Genomic DNA, 27,172 nt, shown 5'->3' with positions numbered 1-27,172 from the left:
ATAGAAATAGTTGTTTCAGAAATCTAGGACTAAAAAATATAAAAATTTATTTTAATATATATGACAGAAAAAAGCATCTCTCACATTTGTAGTTGCCATCTATGATCTGCCAGAGTTTAAATCTGTCCTCAGTGTCTTTATTTGGTCAAATAAGAGTTAAAACTAATTAACAAGATAAATAAATGCAGAGTCCCTTCCTCCATCTGTGAGAAGCCCCTTCACAAAGCTCTGCTGGTAACCATAGCAACAGCTAACAATCCCTAACTTGCATGTGAAAGGTAAGGAGGCTAATGAATGCACGAGAGTCTGAGACGAGAGGGTTAGACGAGGAGGAGGAGGATGAGGAAGAGGAGGAGGAGGTGGATGAGGAGGAGTAGTAGGAGGAGGAGGAGAAGGAGCTGGAGGAAGGGGAGGTGGAGGAGGAGGAGGAGGAGGAGGAGGAGGAGGAGGTGGATGAGGAGTTGGAGAAGGAGCTGAAGGATGAGGTGGATGATGAGAAACCGGAGAAGGAGGAGCTGGATGAGGAGGTGGATTAGGAGGGGGAGAAGGAGTTTAAGGAGGAGGTTGAGGAGGAGGAGGAGGAGGAGCTGGAGGTGGAGGAGGAGGTGGAGAAGGAGGAGGAGGATGAGGAGGAAGAGGAGGAAGAGCTGGAGGAGGAGGAGGAGGAGGAGTTGGATAAGTAGGAGGTGGTGGAGGAGTTGGAGGAGAAGGAGGAGGAGGTGGAGGAGGAGCTGGAGGAGGAGGAGCTGGAGTGTATTATTAGTATGAATGAGTGAGTTTAGGTTTCAGCGTGTTTAAATGAGCAGGTTTCACTTTACAAGCAGATGGAAGAAATTTAACCTGCAAATCTGACATGAAGAAAATCAGCTTTTCTTCTTCTTCATGTTTTATGTATTTCTGTTCCAGGTGTTTAAAGTTAAACTATAATCAAGATAAGATGCTCAAGCTGTAAAACGTGAGACAGTTTATTGAGCAGGCGTGAAAGACGGCAGACAGAGGTGGGAGAGGTCAGAGGTCAGAGGTGAGGAGGTGAGGGTGGGGTCATGTGACACAACCTTTGAAACTTACTCTGTCAGATAAGGCTGCTCTCTGTGAGCTTCTTCCTCCTCCCTCCAGGTTGTAAACATCTTTTAGCCAGGCAGTGTCCAGCTGTGGAGAGAAGAAGAAGAAGAATAAAGTCTAAATATCATCTTAAAATGTTAAACTAAATGTAAGAGTGTGAATCAAAAAATGCTCTAAGACTTTCTTGTTCTCTCCGGCTGGATTTTAAAACTTATTTGGTTGTTAAAATGTTAATTAATGATGAAAATAATCATTAGTAGCAGCCCTATCATGTTCAGTGTCAATGTATGCGACTGATCCTAGAAGTTTAACATGTAGAAAAGGCTGATTTTAGTTGTAATATTATTCTAATTAAGGTCAATAAGTGAGTAAAGTTTATTTAGGATATCATCTTTTAAAGAGAAAAGTCACAACGTGCTTCACAAAAGGAGAATTATTGTTAAAAAGGGAAAATAAAATAAAGAGCAGTAATGATGAACAGTGAGATGTTTTTAGGATGTTAAACACTGCTGCTGCTGTTTGGACAGACGGCAACAAAGACACCACTGTTATTTCACTTCTGCTCAGACAGTCAAACATTTACTAAATGTGAACCAACACACACACACAGAGAGAGACACACACACACACACACACACACACACACACACACAGAGAGACACACAGAGAGACACACACACAGACACACACACACAGAGAGAGACACACAGAGAGACACACACACACACACACACACACACACACACACACAGACAGACACACACACACATATACAGACACACACACACACACACACACACACACACACACACACACACACAGACAGACACACACACACAGACACACACACACACACACACATATACAGACACAGACACACACACACAGAGACAGACAGACAAACACACACATATACAGACAAACACACAGAGAGACACACAGAGACACACACACACACACACACAGACAGACAGACAGACAGACAGACAGACAGACAGACAGACAGACAGACAGACAGACAGACAGACAGACAGACAGACAGACAGACAGACAGACAGACAGACAGACACACACACACACACACACACACACACACACACACACACACACACACACACACACAGACACACACACACACACACACACACACACACACACACACACACACACACACACACACACACACAGACAGGGTTGATATAAAACACATTCATTGTCTCAGTTTCTCTTTCAGACTACAGCTGCAGCTACTGTTTATTTTCTTTACTGCTGAAAATGTTTTTGTCTATATGAGATAAATAGTCTAGTCTCTTGTTTTGATTCATCAGTAGTCCAAACATCCAAATATATTCAGTTTGCCATCAAGTATGACACAGAAAAGCTTCCAATTCTCTGAAAGCAGTTTTTGTAGTTTTTGCTTCGAAAAACTACAATAATGATTATTTCATTATTATTGCCTGTAGGAGCCAAAATGTATATTTGTCTATGTTTATGTATTTGTTAAGGCTGCAGGTAGATAGATAGATAGATAGATAGATAGATAGATAGATAGATAGATAGATAGATAGATAGATAGATAGATAGATAGATAGATAGATAGATAGATAGATAGATAGATAGATAGATAGATAGATAGGTAGGATAGATAGATAGATAGATAGATTTCCAGAGTCAAAGGTGATAATTGACGACGTCTGAAAACCAAAAATATACAAAAATCATCAAATTCTAACATTTAAGATGCTGAAACTAGACAATATTTGGCATTAATGTTTAAATAATCACTAAAAAAATGATGTGATTATCAAAACAATTACCAATTTACTTTCTGACAACCGACTAATTGATTAATTGACTGATCATTGCAGCTCTAATTCAATAATACTTAAATTAGCTTCGGCAATAATGTGAATTTAACATTAGATTGGATAGATTTGGTGTGTGTGTGTGTGTGTGTGTGTGTACCTGTTTGTAACATATTGGTGGTCTCTCCTGGCAGCGTGGCGTTGCAGCTTCCTGTCACCGGGTCACATGGGCACTCGTTGTCACAGCGACACTTTTCAGCGCAGGACATGCCGAAAAACCCCAGAGGACACGCTGCAAAGAAACCACATTAGAAGACACGTTAGTACATATTTATTAGTTAATAGTTCGTAATTTAATGTCACAAAGCAGAACTAAATGAGGGAAATTAATAACGCAGCGCTACCTTGTTCACAGGTGTTGCCGTGGAAACCAGGAGGGCATGTGCAGCGGCCGTGGACGTGGTCGCAGGAGCCGCCGTTAACGCAGGCGCAGGTCTTATTGCAGCCGTCGCCGTAGAAACCGGGAAGGCACTCTTCAAGGAGGAGAGTAAGAGAAGCAGTTAATGTTACCATAGCAACAGCAAATGATGGCGTAACTGCCGTGTGTTCCGTGGTCTTTGTTGCTGCTGTGGTGGTTGCTAAGGCGGTTGCTAAGGTGTTTCTTAAAGAGACAGGAGCTAAAACGGCCTGTTAATAGACAGAGGCTGAACTGAGCGGCTAAATAAAGGACCAGCAGAAGATAAATAAGGAGTTTTTATCTGGAAATCATGTAAATATATTCCAGTAGAGACCCAGAATATTAATGGCTCAGTGACAATAAGGGTTGGCAAGATGAGCAATTCAAAAATAAATTAAAAACTAGTTTTAAAAGCAGCATCAGGTTTTTTAAAATGTATATTTAGTATTTTTGTTGGTTTTATATCATTTGAAATGACATTTGCACCATTTTGTTTTACCAAAAGTAAGACTGAATGCTCCTGAAAATGTCAAATGGTGTAACCAAAAAAGAATGATAAATATTACATATTTTATCACCTACAGTGTATTTAAGTGGACTTATACTAATAATGACTTCATTTAAAACATGTAAATGTTTCCTGATCTCCATGGTTACCAGAGTAAATGTAATATTTAGAACAATTGTATTCCATTACCTTTATTTAATATAAAGTTATAATGTAAGATCATGCCAAACTAGTTGATATGGTGTTTTATTGACAATTTACTGTTTTTAAGCAAGTTGAATTATTTGGTACAAAGTTTTTATGGTTACACCACTTAGACATTTTTGCCATAATCCTCTAATATATTCTCTCTAAATGGATTAAAAGCAGAAATTTGATGCTGGGTCCACAAAAAAAGAATGTGCGCAAGTTATTCATACGTTTATTTTCACATTTTAACCCTTTAAATTTAAACTGAACCACATGGACACTAAAAAACATAATTGACCCAAATATAGAGCTGGAAATGTGCAGAATATGTCCTCTTTAAGACATTGACAGTCTTCAAAGAGGAGTTTGGAGATCATATAGGATACTGACAAATGTGTGTGTGTGTGTGTGTGTGTGTGTGTGTGTGTGTGTGTGTGTGTTTGTGTGTGTGTTTGTGTGTGTGTGTGTGTGTGTGTGTGTGTGTGTGTGTGTGTGTGTGTGTGTGATTACCTTGGCTACAGTTCTTTCCTCTCCATCCAGCATCACAGGCGCAGCCATCTGTGACACAGCAGAGACAGAAAGACGTTAAACACCACAAACACAAAATGAGCCTCGAGGAGCTCAAATACAAACAGACTCCCTCTCCATCAGCGTGTTTTATCTTCCTTTAGTACGCAGTGTCTTTGTTTGTTTTTAGTAACGTCATTATGATGCTTATTTTGAGCCAGACCTCCTGTTTTAAAGAGGTTGTCTCCCCTTATAGAGGCTTTGTGAAAGGTTTATAATTGGCTTGTTAATCAGGTTAACCCTTTCTAAATCCTTAATAAGCTGTTATTATAACAGTGACCAGCTGCTTGCCAAATAGTGATCCCATAAGTATCTGTGTTCATCAGGCAGCATCCTTGGTTTCCTTTGTTTGTTGAGTCTCTTCATGTTTCTTAGCGTTTAATTGTGAGCATTTATTTATTTATTTATGAGTTACAAACTATTTAAACACTAAAAGGAGCCTTATGTTATAAATATCTATAAATCATAAATTAATGCTCAAAATGAGATGAGATAGATGGGGGAACAATCTGAGTCTATTTAACCAGATGGATAAACATCTCTACAATATTGTTGTAATATCAATATCGAGGTATTTGGTCTAAAATCTCGTGATATTTGATTTTGTCCACATCGCCCAGCCCTACGTTCAACCATTCATAAATGCCTGACTGTCCAAACTGTTTTTAGCTCTGTTCAGACTGGGCCACATTAATGACCAATCTGACAGGTTGCTGTGGCAACGTCGTCGGAGCGGAGGCGTCATCTAGCGTGTATTGTGTGATGTCATATAATTGCGATAGCGACAACAAACCCTCGAGCTTCGCTTGAACGGAGCCATCTCCCCAAAGATTAATTAAGAATTTGGTTTGGTCCTCTGTCCAAGGACTGATGTTTTAACATCCTCCATTGCCTCCATTGATATCACCTAGCAACAACAACTGGAATAAGCCTCCATTGATATCAGCTAGCAACAACAACTGGAATAAGCCTCCATTGATATCAGCTAGCAACAACAACTGGAATAAGCCTCCATTGATATCAGCTAGCAACAACAACTGGAATAAGCCTCCATTGATATCAGCTAGCAACAACAACTGGAATAAGCCTCCATTGATATCACCTAGCAACAACAACTGGAATAAGCAGGTCTGGTGTCGCATAGAGTGACGTAGCGTAGAGACGTAGAGAGACGTCACGGACAGTCAAACCGATGTGAGTGTTTGGAGCTGTTCAGACTCAGACACATCTGTCCAAATGAGATTTGAAACTACCTCCCAAAGGTGGTTTCCATCTGGTTTGCAAAAATCGGATTTCATGTGATTTATGACTGTTCAGACTTCATAAGAGCCATCTGGTTCAAATCTAGATAGAAGTGAAATACACATTAAAGTTGACATGTTTTTCATCACTCACTGGGTGTGCAGACTCCGTGTGAGCCGCATGCTGGCGGCTGACACACCAGAGCATCGCATGCGTCTCCATGCCAACCGTCCCGACAACGACAGCGTCCGTCCACACAGTCTCCGTGTCCGCTGCAGTCCGCCGGCTGGCAACGCCGCGGATGGACGCACAGGATGGTGGAGATACGGCGGGCGCAGCGCCACCTGCTGTCCGAGTGACTTTGGAAGGAGAAGGCAGATAAACATGAACGCTCAACACATCGGTCATGTTTACGTGGTTGAGACGTGAGAGGCGAGGCGACGGATTCATTGGCTCACCAGTGATCAGACGGGTAGCTGGCCAACGCACCATCAGTCACAAAGGTGGAAGACCCGCCTCCATCCAGATTAATGGCATTAATGACTCCGTTCTTCTTCAGGAACTCGGCCACCTGCCAAAGATTCATCCTGCGCAGAGATAAAAGAGGACAAAAACAATCACTTGAGAGTCGAAGTGAAGCCACAACTCCCACGTTCTGGTTTTAAAAAAAAGGTGAATTATTAACAACACTAATGAGCAAAGATCCCCTTCACCTGCTCTAGACTCTTTCTAATCTCTGTGTTATGAAACCTTGATAATGAATAACTTCTAAAATGATAATAAAGAACAATCAGTCGAAGCTCTTTCCCATAAATCCAAACTCATTAACTTATGAAGACTGAGGCCAGTTGAGTGAACTATTTGCATCTCTGTTTTAGTAAAGGATTATTGGAGCTGTAGTTCCTTTAAATGCTAAGAAACTAGTGTTTAACATTGTTTACATATGTCAACTTTAAATGTCATTTATGCTTGTGTGCCATCTTAATTTACTCTGAGCCAGTGACATAAATACTGATATCCAAATGTCACAAGTGTTCCCTTTATTATGACACCAAAATTATTCAAATAGACCTTTTAGATGCAAAGATATACTTTATTCATTTTGGGTATGTCATTTTCGAGCAGAAACCTAAAAAAGAGGCTAGAGCTTAAGAGGTTAATCATTTAAATACACACTCCTTCTACTCCAATCTGTGTGCCATCCACATGTGCATGCTCTCTAAGGGTAATGTGATATTTAAATTTATACAGTATTACTATTACACTACTACAGTACAGGTATTTAATCCTGACTATAATTCACTGCTGAATCCTGCAGCAACAACATTTATAGTGAAGATCCTCAGAAACAGGAAATATTCTTTAAATATTTATTATTTAATAATATGTTTAAGACCTTTTGTAAGTGGAATTTAAGACTTTATAAAACCTTTCAGTGCCTTTTAAAGACCTGCAGATACCCTTTATCACTTAAAAACACACCCCACCAATATATGTGCCATCCACATGTGCATGCTCTCTGAGGGTAAAGTGATATTTACATTTATACAGTATTACAGTACAGTTTAAACTTCATAATTAAGTTTTAATCCTGACAATAATTCACTGCTGAATCCTGCAGTAGCAACATTTATTATGACGACCCTCAGAGACAGGAAAGAGAGAATATTTAAGACCTTTTGTAAGTGAAATGTTAAGACTTTTTAAAACCTTTTAAGGCCTTTTTATAAGTAAACTTAATTCAGACCTGCAGATACCCTTTAATCACTTAAATACACACTCCATCTACTATAATTCACTGCTGGCTCCTGCAGTAATTACATTTATAGTGAAGATCCTCAGAGACAAACAGGAACATGTAGATGTCTAAAAGCCTCTGAGAGTAAAAACACATTACATCATAGCGACTGTTTGAATCCATGACATGACACACGGAGACGTTGTGAGGTTGTTGTGAGCTCCGAGCTGACACGCTGAGGTTTGTTATCGAGCTGCTGCTGCCCTGATATCCAGCGGAGACACACACACACACACACACACACACACACACACACACACACACACACACACACACACACACACACACACACAGACAGACAGACAGACAGACAGACAGACAGACAGACAGACAGACAGACACACAAACATATACACACACACACACACACACACACACACACACACACACACACACACACACACACACACACACACACACACACACACACACACACACACACACACACACAGAGACGTGTACAGACATGTCCGCCTGTTGTGCTTTCACTAAGATGGATCATTAGCAGCAACAACATAAATCTCCGGAGGCAGGTCAGGGTCAGCGGGGGTCGCTGCTCTGACGATGGAGGGAAAGTCCGATCAATAGAATCGATTAGCGGACGTCTCTTTAGAGGGACGAGGTGACCTGAGCTTTGACAGAGTTAGTTCATCATAAATTAACCCGTTCAGAAGGTTAAAATGTTTTCTTCTTTACTTTAACCCTGCTGTTGTCTTTGAGTCAAAGATGGAAGGGAGGGAGGGAGGGAGGGAGGGAGGGAGGGAGGAAGGGAGGAAGGAAGGAGGGAGGAAGGGAGGAAGGGTGGAAGGGAGGAAGCAAGGAGGGAAGGAGGGAAGGAAAGGAAAGAAGGAAGGGAGGAAGGACAGAGGAAAGAAGGAAGGGAGGGAGAAGGAAGGGAGGAAGGAAGGATGGAAGGGAGGGAGGAAGGAAGGAGGGAAGGAAAGAAGGAAAGACAGAGGAAAGAAGGAAGGGAGGAAGGTAGGGGGGAGGAAAGAAAGAGAGAAGGAGGGAGCGAAGAAAGGAAAGAAGGAAGGGAGGGAGGAAGGAAGGACGGGAAAGAAGGAAGGAGGGAGGGAGGAAAGAAGGACAGAAAGAAGGAACATAGGGGGGTGGAGGAAGGAAAGAAGGAAGGGAGGAAAGAGAGGAAGGAAAGAAAGACAGAAGGAGGGAGGGAGGAAGGACATATGGAGGGAAGGACAGAGAAGGAAAGAAGGAACAGTCAAAACAGACGAGAGGACTTATTACTTATCATCTTATTTATCTTTTTTATTTTACTGCTCTGTTTTTCCAAGCAGCTTATTAACAAATATCTTCCTCTTTATTTATCTAATAAAGTCTTTTACAATAAAGCTTCATGCTATAACTATTTAAATAACGACTCTGAGCATCTCCGTGTTTTTGCACCAATGACACATTTCACTGCTCTCTCTCTGCTCGCTTTACTTCGTATTACGGTCGTTGTTCTCGGTAGAGACGACGGCTCCTTATCATAAAAGATCAGCAAGCAAACATGTTGGATAAATGTTTGTTCAGATGATTATCTCTGAGTTTCTGTTTGCTTTACGTCTCCTTTAGTGTGTACGAAGCCAAACTGTGACCTGCTATAAAACAGTATTTGTTCAATATCTGGAGTTTTTTGGATAATGAAACTATTGATTTTGCACATTAATGCCAAACAGTTCATGACCCTTGACCTTTTTTGTCATCTGTATAAATTACACAGATAGCACATTTGTTATTATTATTATTATTACCTTTTTTCCTTATTTCTCTAGTTTCTTCTTGTGCTGCTATGATGCAACATTTCCCTCCTTATCTTAAAATCTTCTGCACCAACTTCAATGTATCTGTTTCTGTGTTGAATGTTAAAAACTGATTATTGGATGAGATATTTCCTGGTGTAAAGTAGCAACCTGCTTATTTTAACCCTTTCACTACAGTGGACTGGACATCTATTCAAAATAATGTGGTAAATGGTAAAGTAGTCGTCAATTTTCTTTAAGATTTAGGGGAGCAGAGTTGTGCTTTTGTAGCTTTTCCCACTTTTTTCTAAATGTATTTTGTCTGCTTTTCTTTGTTCCTTTTAGTTTGTATCTATGCACAGATGTTGAGGCCAATTTCCCGCTCACACACACACACACACACACTTATTCTCATTTTTACCCCTGTTTTTATAATTTTTTTGTTATTATATATATATGTTGAAATACATTTGGTTTGTTCTATGTAGTCATATTATATTCTGTAATATGGTGTAATTTTTTATATTTTTAGGTGGAGGCTTTAAATAAGCCCTTTTTGGGTTTTTTTTGCCTTTCCTTGCGCTCTATATTATCATTATCTGTCATTTTTGTGTGTAATTTTTGTGCAAAAATAAAGAAAGTAAGTAACTATCAGACCTTGCAGTGTGTTCATGAATAAGCCCAGAGGATAGTGACTGAGCCATCATATAATATGAGCTCCTACCTTCAGGCAGAGGATGTAAAGTTCCTAAATGCAAACTCATTCATTTGTTCCAACCTCCATCAAATTCTTAAACAATGCTGTTGTTGTTGTTGTTGTTGTTAAGAAAATGTCCCATTACAACGTTTGATATATTAAACATTTATCAAGAAGAGAAAAAGTTCATATTCTGCTGAAAAAAGGCGGACTAATGATTTCCATCCTCCACAAACAAACAACGCTGTCATTAAAACTTGTTTTGCTTTGACGTCTGAAATTAAAAATGCCTGAGCTTCCTGAGTCTGTGGCTCAAACATTCAGCTCATGTTTTTTTGTTTTGAGGTTTTGACAAAACATTTTTGAACAATAACAACAGCAGTGAAGTCTAACAGATGATGATCGTTACACAAGTCAAACAAGTATAACCCAAACTGCACTGAGCCTGTTTTTCGTGTTTTCCCCAGCGGTTACTCAGGCATGCAAAAATCAAACCGTGTATATTTATTTCCTAGTCGAGGCTCTTCGTATCGACTCAGAGCTTCGGGACTCACTTCGTGTTAATGGAATAAATTATCATATGTTGCTTCTCGTCCGCAGCAGCTGTGCTTCGACTCTTTTTTCTTTCCTCCCCCCAGAGAGAAATCAATCCTCTCATCCGTCTTACTCGCTGGTAAAGATTAATATTGCTTCCATTTTTCCATTTGGTCAATTTTTCTAGTTGAAATTAAAAACTGCTTGATGTGGAAGTTAAACTACTTTGAAAGGCTTCACAGCTTCTAATAAAAGAATGTCAAACTCATGTTAGTTCAAGGGGCCACATACAGTCCAACTAGATCTCATGTGGACCGGACCATTAGGTAGGAAGGAAGGAAGGAAGGAAGGAAGGAAGGAAGGAAAGAAGGAAGGAAGGAAGGAAGGAAGGAAGGGAGGGAGGGAGGAAGGAAGGGAGGGAGGAAGGATAGAAGGATGGAAGGAAGGAAAGAAGGAAGGAAGGATGGAAGGAAGGAAGGAAGGAAGGAAGGGAGGGAGGGTGGAAGGAAGGGAGGGAGGAAGGATAGAAGGATGGAAGGAAGGAAAGAAGGAAGGAAGGAAGGGAGGGAGGAAGGATAGAAGGATGGAAGGAAGGAAGGAAGGGAGGGAGGAAGGATAGAACGATGGAAGGAAGGAAAGAAGGAAGGATGGAAGGAAGGAAGGAAGGCAGGAAGGAAGGAAGGAAGGAAGGGAGGGAGGAAGGGAGGATAGAAGGGTGGAAGGAAGGAAAGAAGGATGGGAGGAAGGAAAGAAGGAAATAAAGAAGGAAGAAAGGAAGGAAGGAAGGAAGGAAGGAAAGAAGGAAAGGATGGAATCCTTCCTTCCTTCCTTCCTCCATCCTTCCTCCCTTCCTCCCTCCCTCCCTTGACTCGAGGACAACAGGAGGGTTAAAATCATCCCCAACCAGACAGAGCTTCCCTCTCTTGGCATAAAGCCCAATGATGAAGTTCTGATAGATTTACACCATGAAGCTCACTGAGGGAATAATTGCTCCCTTTACTTAAAACATGTTTCAATCCCACCATGATGGAGGGAAGCTTTTATTTCTGTAATACTAAAAGAAGTAAACAGGCCAATAAATGTCTTTAATACAGATGTTTTACACAGTCTGCATTAATTCTGACTGAGAGGATGGAAAAGGTGAAGCTACTCTTAACCCTCCTGTTGTCCTCGAGTCAAGGAAGGACAGGAGGAAGGAAAGGAGTAAGGAGAGAGGGAGTAAGGAAGGAAGGAAAGGAGTAAGGAGGGAGGAAGGAAGGAAGGAAAGGAGTAAGGAGGGAGGGAGGAAGGAAGGAAGGAAGGAAGGAAGGAAGGAAGGAAGGAAGGAAAGGAGTAAGGAGGGAGGGAGTAAGGAAGGAAGGAAAAGAGTAAGGAGGAAGGAAGGTAGGAAGAAAGGAAAGGAGTAAGGAGGGAGGAAGGAAGGAAGGAAGGAAAGAAAGGAGGGAGGGAGGGAGGAAAAGAGGAAGGAAGGAAAGGAGTAAGGAGGGAGGGAGGGAGGAAAAGAGGAAGGAAGTAAGGAGAGAAGGAAGGGAGGGAGGAAGGAAGGAAGGAAGGAAGGAAGGAAGGAAGGAAGGAAGGAAGGAAGGAAGGAAGGAAGGAAGGAAAGAAGTATGGAAGGAAGGAAGGAAAGAAGTATGGAAGGAGGGGAAGATCGAAGGAAAAATTAAAGAAAGAGGAAGGAAAGAAGGAAAGAAGGAGCAGTCAAAAGAGATGGGGTCAATTTGACCCGGGAGGAAAACATGGGGGTTAATAAATGAGGATCAAACTGGGTTTATAAGACACAAAGGCAACCCTGTGTTAATATAAGAAGAGCTCTCCATGTTATTGATTATATTAAAGGGAAAACAGAGCAGTCTATTAGAGTCTGTCTGCTGGGGATACGACAGGGAGAAAGAAATATTTCAATTACAGAATCAATGTGTGAGTCCGTTAAGATGAGACTAGAGGTGGCTAAGCAAAGGGGGGTAATAAAGGGTGACAAAGGGAGGTAATAAAGGCTAATACAGGGTAACAAAGAGGGGTAATAAAGGGTAATACAGGGTAACAAAGGGGGGTAATAAAGGGTAACAGAGGTTAATGTCAGGGGCGGAGTAGGTGTGTGTTTCTTTTTATCACCTGCTTCTGTTTCCTTTATTACAGAAGTGTCAAACTCATGTTAGTTCAAGAGGCCAAATACAGTCCAACTAGATCTCATGTGGGCCAGACCGTTAGGTAGGAAGGAAGGGAGGAAGGAAGGGAGGGAGGGAGGGAGGGAGGGAGGGAGGAAGGATGGGATTTTTTGGGTAAAAAGTGGGATGTTTAACCCTCCTGTTGTCCTCGAGTCAAGGAAGGAAGGGAGGAAGAAGGAAGGAAGGTAGGGAGAGAGGAAGGGAAGAAGAAGGAAGGAAAGGAGGGAGGAAGGGAGGAAGGAAGGGAGGAAGGAAGGAGGAAGGAAAGGGGGGAGGGAAGGAATGAAGGAAGGAAGGAGAGAAGGGGTGAAGGAAGGAAGGAAGGAAGGAAGGGAGGAAGGAAGGAAAGGAGGGAGGAAGGAAGGATGGGAGGAAGAAGGAAGGAAGGAAAGGAAGGAGGGAGGGAGGAAGGAAGGAAGTAAGGAAGGAGGGAGGGAGGAAGGAAGGAAGGAAGGAAGGAAGGATGGAAGGAAGGAAGGTAGGAAGGAAGGAAGGATGGAAGGGAGGAAGGAATGAAGGAAGGAAGGAATGAAGGAAGGAAGGAAGGAAGGAAGGAAGGAATGAAGGATGGAAGGAAGGAAGGAAGGGACACTGATGGTAATTTATTTGTACTGTTTTCTCTCTCTCTAACATCAGGCATCAATGCTCAAATACCTTTATAATGAACTGCACCCATCTATCTGTCTCTGATGTTAGTAGACAGCATGTTATCTGCCCCAAATGTTTGCAAATTAAAGTTGAAATGTCATTCTAGCTGACAGGATGGTTAGAAAAGCCCAGCACCACATCTGCAGACTATCAGCCAACCTTCACTAATGTATCAGCGAGTAAAACCCTTAAAAACTTCTCCTTTCTCCTTCAGTTTACTCCTTTTCTTACCCTCTTATCCCAGTCTGTCCGTCAATCTGGAACAGGATCAGTCGGCCCTCGGCATCGTGACCCACCGCCGTCCTGGCCGAAACCACGTCAGCAAAAAAGTTCAGTTTTCCTGTTGAAGAAGTAAAGAGAAATGTTTTGTGTGAAGGTTTCGTATTTAAGGGTTATTATGTTTATATGTGTCCATGTGGTTTAGTTTAAATTTAAAGGGTTAAAATGTGAAAATAAACGTATGAATAACTTGCACACATTCTTTTTTTGTGGACCCAGCATCAAATTTCTGCTTTTAATCCATTTTGAGAGAATATATTAGAGGATTATGGCAAAAATATCTAAGTGGTGTAACCATAAAAACTTTGTACCAAATAATTCAACTTGCTTAAAAACAGTAAATTGTTGTTTTAAATGAAGTCATTATTAGTATAAGTCCACTTAAATACACTGTAGGTGATAAACTATGTAATATGTATCATTCTTTTGTGGTTACACCATTTGACATTTTCAGGAGCATTCAGTCTTACTTTTGGTCAAAAATGGTGCAAATGTCATTTCAAATGATATAAAACCAACAAAAATACTAAATGTACATTTTAACAAAACCTGATGCTGCTTTTAAATCTATTTTAAGATATCAAAATTAAATCCAAATTATCCGAGTGGACATTGTGAACAACACCTTAGCAACCACCTTAGCAACAGAGACTACAGAGCAAATGGCAGTTTGCTGGCATGCACCCTGATGGGAGTTTGAGGAGGAAGTAAAATCAACATTGCAAACAACAAAATGTTCACAGCAGGTTGAATCCCTGAAGTCTGACTTGCAGGGAGCATTTCTACATATGTTCACTTCAAGTTTTGGACCTTTGAACGTGTTTAAAAATAGCAGAAAGTAGAATATGTTCCCTTTAAAAGACTGATTACTACTATTACTACTACTATTATTTATGCATAATTGATTATCTACAGTGGGTTGATGTTTCTACAGAGTTTAAACAGAAGATTTAAGGGGTATTAATTCATTATATTGTTGTTTTTATGGGTTAAATAAATGAATAAACATCCCTATCTTTAATCTATATCTACAGAGTTTTACATCATCCTTATTTGAGGAATCAGAAAGCATAAAAACTCGTACTCATCGTATCTTTTATAAAGTGTGTTTTTTTATGTCCCAGCGCTGTAACAACAACAGTTAGGAGCTCTGGTGTGAACTTTGGTTGGTGCGTCTAGTTTTCACTGGTGTCTCTGTTAATCAAACAGTGCAGTGTCATGTCGTGTTATGTGTTGTGTTTTGGTGGAGTGATGGAAGTCATGTCAGGAGAACGCTCAGGTATCAGCAGCAGTAATGTAAACACAGTCAGAAGGACGTGTTACTTGTTACTTCACTCTGTTCAGGTTCAATTCAGGGATAAAGTTTGATTGGCCCCTGATCAGGACACTGGATTCATTGAAAGTCTGTGTGTATATGTTACCATGGCAACCGACGCCTGTAAACTAACCTGCTGTTGACCCCTTTGTGCTTCAGCTACAAGGAAGAGGAAATGGATAATTCTGTTACTGTAAATGTGGATATGATGTTGTGTTGTTTACTTTGACATCTGCAGTCTGTGATCACCTTCCAGCTACAGTATACATATATAATACATACATGTATAATATAATATCTGACCAGTTTTATAACGTAACATTCAGAGAGAAGGACTGACAGATCTGAAATAACTCCAGATCATTTCTTCTGCAGGAGTCTGACAAATATTCAGTTTTATTTTCATTACTTGTCTCAGCTAATTGGCCTTAAACTGTTTTTAGTGCTTGTGTCTCTTGTTTGTCTGCTGTTTGGCTGTGTTACTTTCATAATTTTATGGTTTTTTATGTTTTAATTTAGTTTTTATTGCTTTTTTTTTTTGCTACTGCCTCACTGATTGTATGTTTTTATTGCCTTTGTTTTTTTGTTGTTATGGTCTTTTTGTATTCTGTGAAGCACTTTGTGAAAGATGCTATACTATATACATTTATTATTATTATTATTATTATTATTATTAACTAGGTCATTCCTCTGTCAAAGCACCAACATCAGCTGCTCATAATGTTGCTAGTGTAATAACAGTCATGGTGACTCTTCACAATGTGTTTCTGTTTTATTATGACATAACAGAAGATGTCGAAAACACGTTAACACGATATTTCTTCCATGGCCTTGGCTTTTTATGGTGTAACAAGCTTATTTTTCCAACTTATATCCTCAATAAAACATGTTTTAATGTATGTTGTTAAGTGAGAATTTTGCACTGAAGTTTTGTGAGAATTTTATAACATAGTACAAAGTCAAGACGTTGCCTTATTTAGCATAACAAGTGAGTGAATCTCTGTAAACAGGACCAGTGCATGAGCTCTGGTAGATTACTATCTGAAATACTTGCATATCAGACTCTTAACAGCAGTATTTTTCTATTTTTCGTCATTTGGAGTTTGTCCATCTTTCATGTGCTGATTACATGGTGGTAGAGGGGCACAGACCAACTATTTATTCAATTAAAATGTGCTATATTGGGATGGATATCGTTACTGGGATATGAAATGACCGATATCTGGATATGAGATTTTGGTCATATTGTCCAGCCCGACTTTATTGCCGGTTTGGCTCCAAACACGACATTTCTGGACAGTAGAATAAATATACATATTTTCCAATGTTATCCTTTAATGTTTGTGCTTCACCCTTGTATGTGTTTTGTTCTTAGAGGGCCACCGTAGAGCACACACACATAGTAGATGATTTTTGTGCTTTCTGAATATCTTGATCTCCTGACCCTTCATCCAGGTGTGCACAGCGGTGACACGAGGAGGTGCGTACCTGTCTCCTGAGTCTTATCACACTCGGCTTCCAGACTGCGGTTGATGTAAACCTCGCCGTTCCTCAGCAGCCACATCACTCCACTGACGAGCTGAACGAACGGGTTGGACTGGTCCAAAACATCTTCCTGAGACAGATACCTGAGAGGACAGACGGGAGACAGATAATCAGGTACAAACTGAACAATAAGGAGTTTTTCTTTTATCTTATTATGTCTGTACTGCAGCTCTGAATCTGATAACTTCACCCTCACTGCAGATCCTGAGAAACTGATTTGATAGCAGCTGGCTCAATGCCACACATGTAGTTACATAACTCTGACTGCAGAAATCTCCCTGTTTATTATATGATACCTCAACTCAGGGAGAGGAATCACCTCATCTTATATAACCTCATCTTAAATTACCAGCCAGTGCAAACCCTTTTTTTAAACTGCTCCTCAGCTGCTCCGGTGAGACAGCACCCTGAAATGTTGAGTGGACTTTGGAATGTGCTTATGGAAAAGTTATGGTTCACTGGCACGAACGCACATAACACTGCTGGTTTGATTGTTGATGATGACGCAGATCTACAATTAATTAATGTTTGATATTAAGTGAAATTCAATGGGTGAGAAGAATACCTACCCAAGCCTTTTTCTACATCGTATTTGATATGTTTGTTGATATTTGCATATTGTATATTTATCAGTGTTAATAATCTTCTGTCCTGCTTTGGCAATATAGATTTCTCAATAAGGCTTTTTTGAATTTGAATAAGTCAGTCAAGTTGTGGATGGAGGACGACCAGATCAAGACCCTGTCATTGCCGGCCCAATCTCCAGACCTGATCCCCATTGAAAACCTCTGGAATGTAATCAAGAGGAAGATGGATGGTCACAAGCCATCAAACAAAGCTGAACTGCTGGAATTCTTGCGCCAGGAGTTGCATAAGGTCACCCAAAACCAGTGTGAAAGACTGGTGGAGAGTAGCCAAGACAGGGTTATTCCACCAAAGATTGATTTCTGAAGTTAACACATTAGTATTGTTGTTTCTCAATGAATATAAACTTGTTTTCTTTGCGCTATTTGAGGTCTGAAAGGATTGCATCTTTTTCGTTATTTTGACGTTTCTCATTTTCTGCAAATAAATGACTACATTTTTATATTATTTATTTGAAATTTGGGAGAAATGTTGTTAGTACTTTGTTCATCATTTTCTTTTTACTCAAACATATACCTATACATTATGAAATCACAGAAACTGATAATTTTGCAGTGGTCTCTTCATTTTTTCCAGAGCTGTATATATATATATATTTTGTTGGGGCATTTTTGCCTTTATTGGAAAGTTAATGGTGAAGATGCCGACAGGAAACAAGGGGCAGGACAATCAACAAAGGTACCCTGCTTGACTGAGACCAGGGACGTTGCAGGTCACCATTCGGCTACCAGGACGCTCTTGTGAGAGGAATCATTCAGCAATCTGACTTCAATCCATCATCTGCATCACCAATCTTCACTGTCTCCGAAATGTTCGTACACAAATCAATCACGACTGTTGCATGGAATAATAGCGTTGGCCCTGTTTTGTGCCTACGCAACGATTACAAGTGACACCCCCGATCTGTGCCACTTGAGAAACTGTAAAAACACGGCTCAACTGTTGCATCACACTACGACCCAGAGTTAACATTGTTGGGCGATTGAGCAATTGTTGGTTGACGGAGGCTTGTGGTTCGTTGTGTGTGAGGTATATTGAGGTTTATTTTTTTTATTAGAGCTTCACTCTCTCTGGATGTTTGACCCGTTACACCCACACAGAGTTGCACCATGTGGAAATTCCTGGGATTACTGACCTCAGGTATCAAACAAACAAGTTAAAATGACTTCTCAGGGTTTATAGATAACATGTGTGTGTGTGTTGTTTGCTCGGTGGTGAAGTGTTGACCCCACGGTGGATTTATAAATATCCAGTTCTATCATTGAGGGGAGAATCATGAAATTTCTTGAGAATCATCTACTTGACTGTTCTATTTAATGAGATGTAAGTATTTAAAAGAAGCTTAATTTGTTGATATTTTCTCTGACAGAAAATGTGATGTTATCACAGCTGGACCAGAGCTACAGAGAGTCAACAGTGAGTCATTATCTGTGGGTTGTTTTCGAGTTGTTCAGATCGTCTCAGATAAACAGAAGTTATGACTTGCTAATATGATAAAAACAGGAAGGACTGCAAATGTGGTTTTTACTTGAGACGAAAAAGGGTGAAGGCTGGCTTCAGACCGAAATAACATTCAAATGCGTGGTATGAAACGTGAGGTTAGCTGCAGACAAGCAGAGAAAAGATAAAGACTGAAAATGGTCTAAGTTATCTCTCATGAAGAATGGCGACCTGTGCCTTATCAAAACAAAAGCTGTTGTACCCAGAGAGCGTCTGTGGTTAATTCTAATGTGTTCCCAGAAACCTTTTGTGCTTAATATACAACACTGTGCAAGCATATTCTCAGGGACTCGCCATATTCTCAGGGACTCATCTCACCCAGGACACTCGCTCGTTGAGCTGCTGCCCTCAGGCAAATGCTACAGGACATTGAGAGTACGCACAAATAGATTACACAACAGCTTTTACGCTAAAGCCATAAATTGATTAAACTGCATTAAATAATGGTAATTATTTATGTATTTTTGTTTCTGCACTTTAAAGACAGCATCTCAATTTCGTTGTGCTTTGTACAATGACAATAAAGACTTTCTATATATTCTATATTCTATACTTTAGATGCATAGATTCTTCTCTATAACGCAGCACCATCAGGGAGGCGTATGATTATCTTAAATGTAGATAGATCGATCTTTATTGCCATAGTATAACAATGAAACTCTGTGTACACATAACACTAATACACCTACACACACCAGCCCATACCCATGACCACATTCACATTCATACCCATAAAAACTGTAAAATGTGTGTTGAATACTCTAAACTGTATTCTGCAGCATGACAACGAGCCCCAACACGCAGCCAGAGTCATAAAACTATCTTCATCAACAAGAAGAACAAGGAGTCCTGCAGCAGATGGTTCTGATCTCAACATGCTGGAGAGAAACTTGGAAGAACAACCGACCTGCCGAGTACCTGAAACACTGTGTGCAGGTGTACCAAGGAGAACTAGTGTCTGCAATACTTCTGATCAACACACTGACTCACCACACACCTCGGAACTCTTCTGATTTTTGGGTTTTTTTCTCTGTACAACAAACCACAGCAGTAACAGCTCATCACTGCTGACTGACGTGTTACCATGGTAACGCTGCCTACTGAGTAATCTATGGTTTCTCTCCTCACCAGAAAAGGAGATACGGCTGACTTCACACACATGCTAATGAGGGTTCAAACATGACTATTTTATGTTTGCTGATGAACTGAAAAAGTTACTTGAGGATCGTTTTATGTTTTTTTTAAAAACTGAGACATAAACTCAGAGACTGTTTTGTTTTGTTTATGAACTTTTAATACCACTTATGTGAAAGTATCTTGTTTTTTTGTGTTAATAGATTTCTGAGCAACTGAGGAACAAAGCACGATAATACTGCTGCTGACACCTTGTGGCAAAAGATTAACATGTTGCATTACGTAGCCTGACATCATTGACAGCTGCTGCCTTCAAGCTGCAATCACAGATAAATCGTTGCTCCAACTGTGTGTGAATATGACTTATAGAATAAAAGCACTTTGAGAGGTCACAAGACTAGAAAAGCACTACATAAGTACAGTCCATTTTTATCAATTTTTGGTGATAAAAGCAATTTGAGGCCGTACTGCTTTTGGTCTACAGCTGTGGATTGAAAAGAGAGGTGGAGGTGAACAGCTGCTGCTCCAAATCTACAGTCGGCTCTAGTTTTGTTTTGAGTTTTCTCAGTTTCATGTGTAGAAATGAACGGCTCGTTGCAGTGTGTGTGACAAGTTGTGGTTTGCACATTAATATACTAGTACACAACTTCCTGTGAAACCACAAAGTGACGTGTTTCTACTTATATTCAACACACAACATGTAAATTAGTGAGCTTTCGGAGGTGCTGATAGTTGGATTCTCCCGTGCTTCCGGTCTTTGTGTGAAACCAACCCAACTGCTGGCTTTAGCTTCATATTCATCAATCTTCTCGTCTAACTCAACAAACCAGCATGTTTCAGACTATTTCTGTAGTAAAGATTCGATATTTTCTTTTATTTATTCCAGTTCTCTTTACTCACTTACCTCGCCTCACCTTTCCTTCTCAATAATTGGGTGTTATCACTCCTAATTGTCCTGATTGAGTTCACCTGGTCCACTCAAAGCTTATTTAAAGACAGTTTAATCTTCTTTAGCTTACATCTTATCCTGTGTATATTTAGTTTAATTGAAAACATCATTAACCTTACTGTTAAGACACGGGAGTCATTTAGTTTGTTGTGTAAATTTAATCTTGTATTTGTTTCTTTCACACTTGGAGACCCATGTATGTTTTTTGGATTTTCCCCCTCCATTTATTGCTGCTTTACAATTTCCTCTAAACCTATAGATTATGTTTGAACTACCTTTTATATATCATTAGTTGTTGGGTTTAAGAAGACAGCCACATTTGGGGAAAAAGTGAAGAGAAACAGCACTCTAGTCTTACATAAACAGAGCAGCATGATACTCTGCAGAGCTGCACATTGAAGTGAATCAGTAAACCTGCGTCATGGAAACATCATGATGTCGAGTTCTGCTGGGTTTTTTAGACATGAACTTTTTCTGACCTTTTCGATTTGTGTTCACTCTCCAACAAACTTTTCAATCAAGTAAATCTGATTTCTGGCATTTACAAAACGTTAATGATGGACGTATCAGATAACAGGAGAGTGGAAATCGGAGCTCAACACAACCATAAGATGATGACACGTCGGGAAGATTTATGTTCAACAAGATATGGAAAGAATTTGACTGGAAGGTGAAGATGAGGTTCTTTAAAAGCCCGCTAGTGGGTCATGTGTTTTTAAAAACAATATCACAAACAAATGTTGGAGAAACTGTAGTGTGGTTCGGAATCATACTCATATTTTCTGGGACTGCCCCAAAATACAGACATTATGGAAAGACATCAAGGAAGAAAAGGAGAAAATCTTAGGAACTGACATCTCCATGAACCCCAGTTTACCATGGATCAGAGCCATGTAATGCATATTTTGTTGATGATTGCAAGAACAATGGTAACTATTAACTGGATGAAGCCAAACCCTCCTGCGACAGCGCAATGGTTACAAAAATAATCTGACATGTCTTTCTGATGGAACATATGACTGCCCTCCTACAGCTAAAATACCTCTATTTATAAAGGAGATGGACACGTTATTCTCTACCTTGGTTAAGACCTCGGTTCTTTATTAGATGCATGGATCCATGGTGTGTATTTTGATCCTATATAGTGTTATTTTATTTGTATGTAGCCTATATATGTGTGGAATGAAGCCCTACCTCAAGGCAATGCCAATAAAGTTTAAAAAAGGTAATTTTCTCACTTACTAGTCATGGACACAGTTACAGTTTTACCACTTTTCTTAATAATTTGACCCTAAAACACAGTTGAATCTGGAGTCTAACTATTCCAGAGTTCCCGGTTGGATCTCTTACCCAAACACCAGGGTCCCGTCCTTCCTGATCCCAAACTGGGCGTTCTGCACCCCGCCGCTGTCCTGCACCAGCCTGCCGTCACTCACCACGTTGCCCAAACACTGGTGAGATGACGTGTTGAAGAAGCCGGCGTTCTGGGCGTACAGACACCCGGCGGCCTCGGCGGTTTCCTCCACCGACGCCAACTTCTTCATCCCGCAGCCGCCCGGCCCGCCCGGCTCCAACACTGACAGAGACCTCAGCGGGTCGTGGACCACCGTCATGTGACCTGGAGACGAAAGAGGCAAAGAGATTCGTAAAAAAACCCAAACAAACCACTTGATCCAATTCAATCTAAAATTCAGATCTGAACACGAGGTGACATAGAGGAAAAGCAATCGATCCAACCTTTGACCTATTAGGTTACTTAAACTGAGATACTCCAGAAAAATTACAGTACGCCTGTTTCTTTTTGTAAAAGGGTCAGTGACAAATAAGGGTTGGCAAGAAGAGCAATTCAAAAATATCTTTAAAAATAGTTTTAAAAGCAGCATCAGGTTTGTTAAAATGTACATTTAGTATTTGTGTTGGTTTTATATCATTTAAAATTACATTTTTTTTTACCAAAAGTAAGACTGAATGCTCCTGAAAATGTCAAATGGTGTAACCACAAAAGAATGATAAATATTACATATTTTATCACCTACAGTGTATTTAAGTGGACTTATACTAATAATGACTTCATTTAAAACATGTAAATGTTTCCTGATCTCCATGGTTACCAGATGAAATGTAATATTTAGAACAATTGTATTCCATTACCTTTATTTAATATAAAAAGTTATAATGTAAGATCATGCCAAACTAGTTGATATGGTGTTTTATTGAGAATTTACTGTTTTTAAGCAAGTTGAATTATTTGGTACAAAGTTTTTATGGTTACACCACTTAGACATTTTTGCCATAATCCTCTAATATATTCCCTCAAAATGGATTAAAAGCAGAAATTTGATGCTGGGTCCACAAAAAAAGAATGTGTGCAACTTATTCATACGTTTATTTTCATAACCCTAACCCCTTTAAATTTAAACTAAACCACATGGACACAAAAAAACATCATTGACCCATAAAAGGATCAAAGTTTAGAAAGTAAATATAGAAACAGACAGATCAATAAATCAGGAGGTTCATCAATCAAACAATCAGGATTCAACACAGACGATCAGATCAGTCTAAACTCGCTGCATTCGATCAATAACGTCAATTTTTGTGACGTCATCACTGACCGTAAACCCATGTGGACCTTCCCGGCACATCGGACACAAACACCGAGGACTCGGCCACCGGCAGCCCACCGTGGTTACTGGAGGGCCAGGTCTCGTGGGTGGTGTTGCCGTGGGCGACGTACTGACATTCTCTGACCTGGCGGTGGGAGCGAGAGGGGCCGTGGCCGTGAGCGTACGGTAGCAAGACGTCATCTTCCATCGAGGGTCTAAAAAAAAGAGAAAGAAAACATGTTTACAAAGTGTTAAAGGAGCTCATGTTGTAGATGGATGACAGTCAGGCTGAGCAGGATAATGATTAGTTTTACTATTGATTAATCTGTTGATGATTTTCTAAATACAAATTAGTCATTTGGTCTAAAAAATGCCAGAAAATATTGATAAATGTACTGAAAGCCCAAGATGACGTCCTCAATTGTTTGACTTTGTCCTGACGAGAAGCAAACCACCCAAATATATTTATCATTATTATTTAAGAAGATGAAAATACGGCAGAAAATATTTACATTTGAGAAGCTGGAACAATTTTGAATTTCTTTTTCTTAAAAATGACTCAAAACCATTGATCACTTATCAGAATATTTGGCAACTAGGCTGAATGACTTATGCATATGTAGTTGCGATCATTTTGATTGATGTTGCAATTGCGATATGATTTGCGATATTAGAGTAAGGATACACTCGGCCCTGATATTGACTAAAAAGCCAGATCGGGTATCTAGTTCTTCAGTTCTATGTTTGACTTGACTCACAAAAGCACTGCTTAAAATACAACACAACAAACTTAATCAAGCACCTCCAAACGTATCATGCTGAGGAGCCGAGTTCCTGAACAAAGCAAAAGAAGACAATACCACAGAGTAGTTCACTTTGGCAGCGTGAAAGTCACAAAAATAGGTTTTGAATTCCTTGTTTATTTTGTATGTTTGACCAAGTTAGTTCAGCTACTTGTTTATTCTCAGTTCCAGCTGCTATGTTTTCTGTATTGGATTTTGAATTCTTGTTTGCACTGAATGTCTACAAATAAGTTTGATTCCTGTTTATTTTGAATTTTGTTGCAAGTTGCAATCAGTACATTTATATCCATTTATGTGTTAATATATAACATTTTGTTTTCATGCACTGCTCCCTGTACAACCAGCACTGCTCCCAGTACAACCAGCACTGCTCCCTGTACAACCAGCACTGCTCCCTGTACAACCAGCACTGCTCCCAGTACAATCAGCACTGCTCCCAGTACAACCAGCACTGCTCCCAGTAAAACCAGCACTGCTCCCTGTACAACCAGCACTGCTCCCAGTACAACCAGCACTGCTCCCAGTACAACCAGCACTGCTCCCAGTAAAACCAGCACTGCTCCCAGTACAACCAGCTACTATTTCATGTATACAACTAATTTCAATGATGCGCAATATTCATAAAAAGTATACATATATATTTATTGCACTTAATCTGTGCAATAAGAATATCACCTCTGGTATTTTACCACTCAATACCAATATTACTTTTGTAAATAATGTAAATAATGTCACAATTATTTTTGTTACATATATTATTACACATTACTATTGTTGTTCTTATTGTTTTTGTACTTATTATTTATTGTTATTTATTCTTTTTCTTATTGCTGCTCTTATATTCTAGTTTTACTGTCCACTTGCTAGTGTAATAATGCAAATTCCCCCATTGTGGGACTAATAAAGGAATCTTATCCTTTATTATCTTTTTTGGTTGTAAATCAGTTGATTTATTATAATGTAATGTAATTTGATGGGGGGAAAAAATAAGTAAATTTTTTTTTCATGCCTTAAGAGAAATAAAAACACTCCTGACTGATGTTACCATAATTCGTGCATGAAAGGGTTAATTCAACAACGGTATATCCATCACTTCCATTGTAAGTGCATTATGAAGGGATCTTCTAATGGTCAGTATGAACAGGAGGAATCATTACAGCAAGAAAAAAACATGCTTTAATGTTAATTCAGGCTCCTGTTGCTGTTGTTTTTAAGACTCTGTGAAAAGCTGTGAACTCCTCCTTTAATCTCACTCTGACTGTATGTAACAATATCACCATCTGGTGGCCAAACAATAGTATTGCCACATAAACTATCAAAGTCTCTGAAGGAGAAAAAGCAGAACTGGGTTGACAGGTTTTCATCATGTGACTACAAGTTTTTATCAGTTAACTGTCCAAACAAAGAAGTTATCTGCTATTTTAATTAAATTAGCTGCAACACAGACTAAAATTTACTGACAATTACACATAAAACAGACCAAATAAAACATGCAACAGTTCTTAAAAATTAAAAAAAATAATAAGATACGAGCTTTTATGAGTAGTAGTAAGGTTTGAATGTGAGTTTAAAGGGGGAGGGTCAGTAAAAGTTGATCTATAATAAGGATTTAAATGGCATAAGTGTGTTATATTAGCTTTAATGTAAACTTTTAAAATAGATTAGCCTATTATATAACCTACCATACATTATCTTGACTGTGCTATCTCTATAATCACTCATATGAAAGAGAAACTAAACTGAGCACACTTCTCTAACAGCTGACTTGAAGCAGGCCAATGGCAGCTGGTAGCTCAGAGGAGAACCAGGAGTCTTACCGGGATGTTTGTGTCTCTGACAGCCGGACACAGAGCCACATCAGCGGCAGCAGCAGCAGCCACACACTCCGACATTTCACCGTCCCTGCTGCCATATGAGGAGGAGATCTATCCGGCTACAGTCCACCTCTGCTGCGCCTGGCTCCCTCATCCTCCACTGACTCTCACTTCCTGTTAGGCTCCACAAAATAAAAGCTGAAGACTGTGGCTGTTCTTCTTTTTGGATTTTATAATGATGGTGTTTGCATCCAAAATGTTTCACTACTGCCATCTAGTGGAGTAGAAATATAAGACTTAAATTCTTCTACATTATCAACCTATATAAAATAAAATTAATGATTTATTCTCCATGAAATACTTTAACTACATCGCTCATAATACTGCAGTACTTTTACTGTAATACCGCATACTACATCGCTCATAATACTGCAGTACTTTTACTGTAATACCGCATACTACATCGCTCATAATACTGCAGTACTTTTACTGTAATACCGCATACTACATCGCTCATAATACTGCAGTACTTTTACTGTAATACCGCATACTACATCACTCATAATACTGCAGTACTTTTACTGTAATACCGCATACTAAATCACTCATAATACTGCAGTACTTTTACTGTAATACCGCATACTAAATCACTCATAATACTGCAGTACTTTTACTGTAATACTGCATACTACATCACTCATAATACTGCAGTACTTTACTGTAATACTGCATACTACATCACTATAATACTGCAGTACTTTTACTGTAATACTGCATACTACATCGCTCATAATACTGCAGTACTTTTACTGTAATACTGCATACTAAATCACTCATAATACTGTAGTACTTTTACTGTAATACTGCATACTACATTGCTCATAATACTGCAGTACTTTTACTGTAATACTGCATACTACATCGCTCATAATACTGCAGTACTTTTACTGTAATACTGCATACTACATCAAGCTCATAATACCGCATACTACATCGCTCATAATACTGCAGTACTTTTACTGTAATACTGCATACTACATCAAGCAGTACTTGGGTGTTTTTAAAGCGCTCAAAAGTAAAAATGGGTAAAATTTGATCCTGAGCAGTATGTAAATATTAACCATGATAACTAGTCAATGTAAATAAAGCAATATTTAGTGGTTTT

The 27,172-nt window shown here is 39.5% G+C and overlaps 1 protein-coding gene across 1 annotated transcript; it reads right to left on the bottom strand.

Moving 5' to 3' along the window:
• Positions 1-3,027: 3,027 nt before the first annotated feature.
• nagpa (N-acetylglucosamine-1-phosphodiester alpha-N-acetylglucosaminidase) lies at positions 3,028-26,168 on the bottom strand (the record flags this gene model as incomplete). Its single annotated transcript, XM_062422037.1, is given in 10 exon segments — positions 3,028-3,159; positions 3,272-3,400; positions 4,532-4,579; positions 5,984-6,189; positions 6,289-6,417; positions 13,649-13,757; positions 16,500-16,639; positions 22,135-22,402; positions 23,400-23,605; positions 26,011-26,168. Coding segments are annotated over 10 exon segments (1,462 nt in total), but the record flags the coding sequence as incomplete, so codon positions are not given.
• Between the last annotated feature and the right edge of the window lie 1,004 nt (positions 26,169-27,172).

Source organism: Scomber scombrus, chromosome 7, assembly GCF_963691925.1.
Source record: "Scomber scombrus chromosome 7, fScoSco1.1, whole genome shotgun sequence".
NCBI lineage: Eukaryota > Metazoa > Chordata > Actinopteri > Scombriformes > Scombridae > Scomber > Scomber scombrus.
This window is presented reverse-complemented; position numbering and strand designations above follow the sequence as displayed.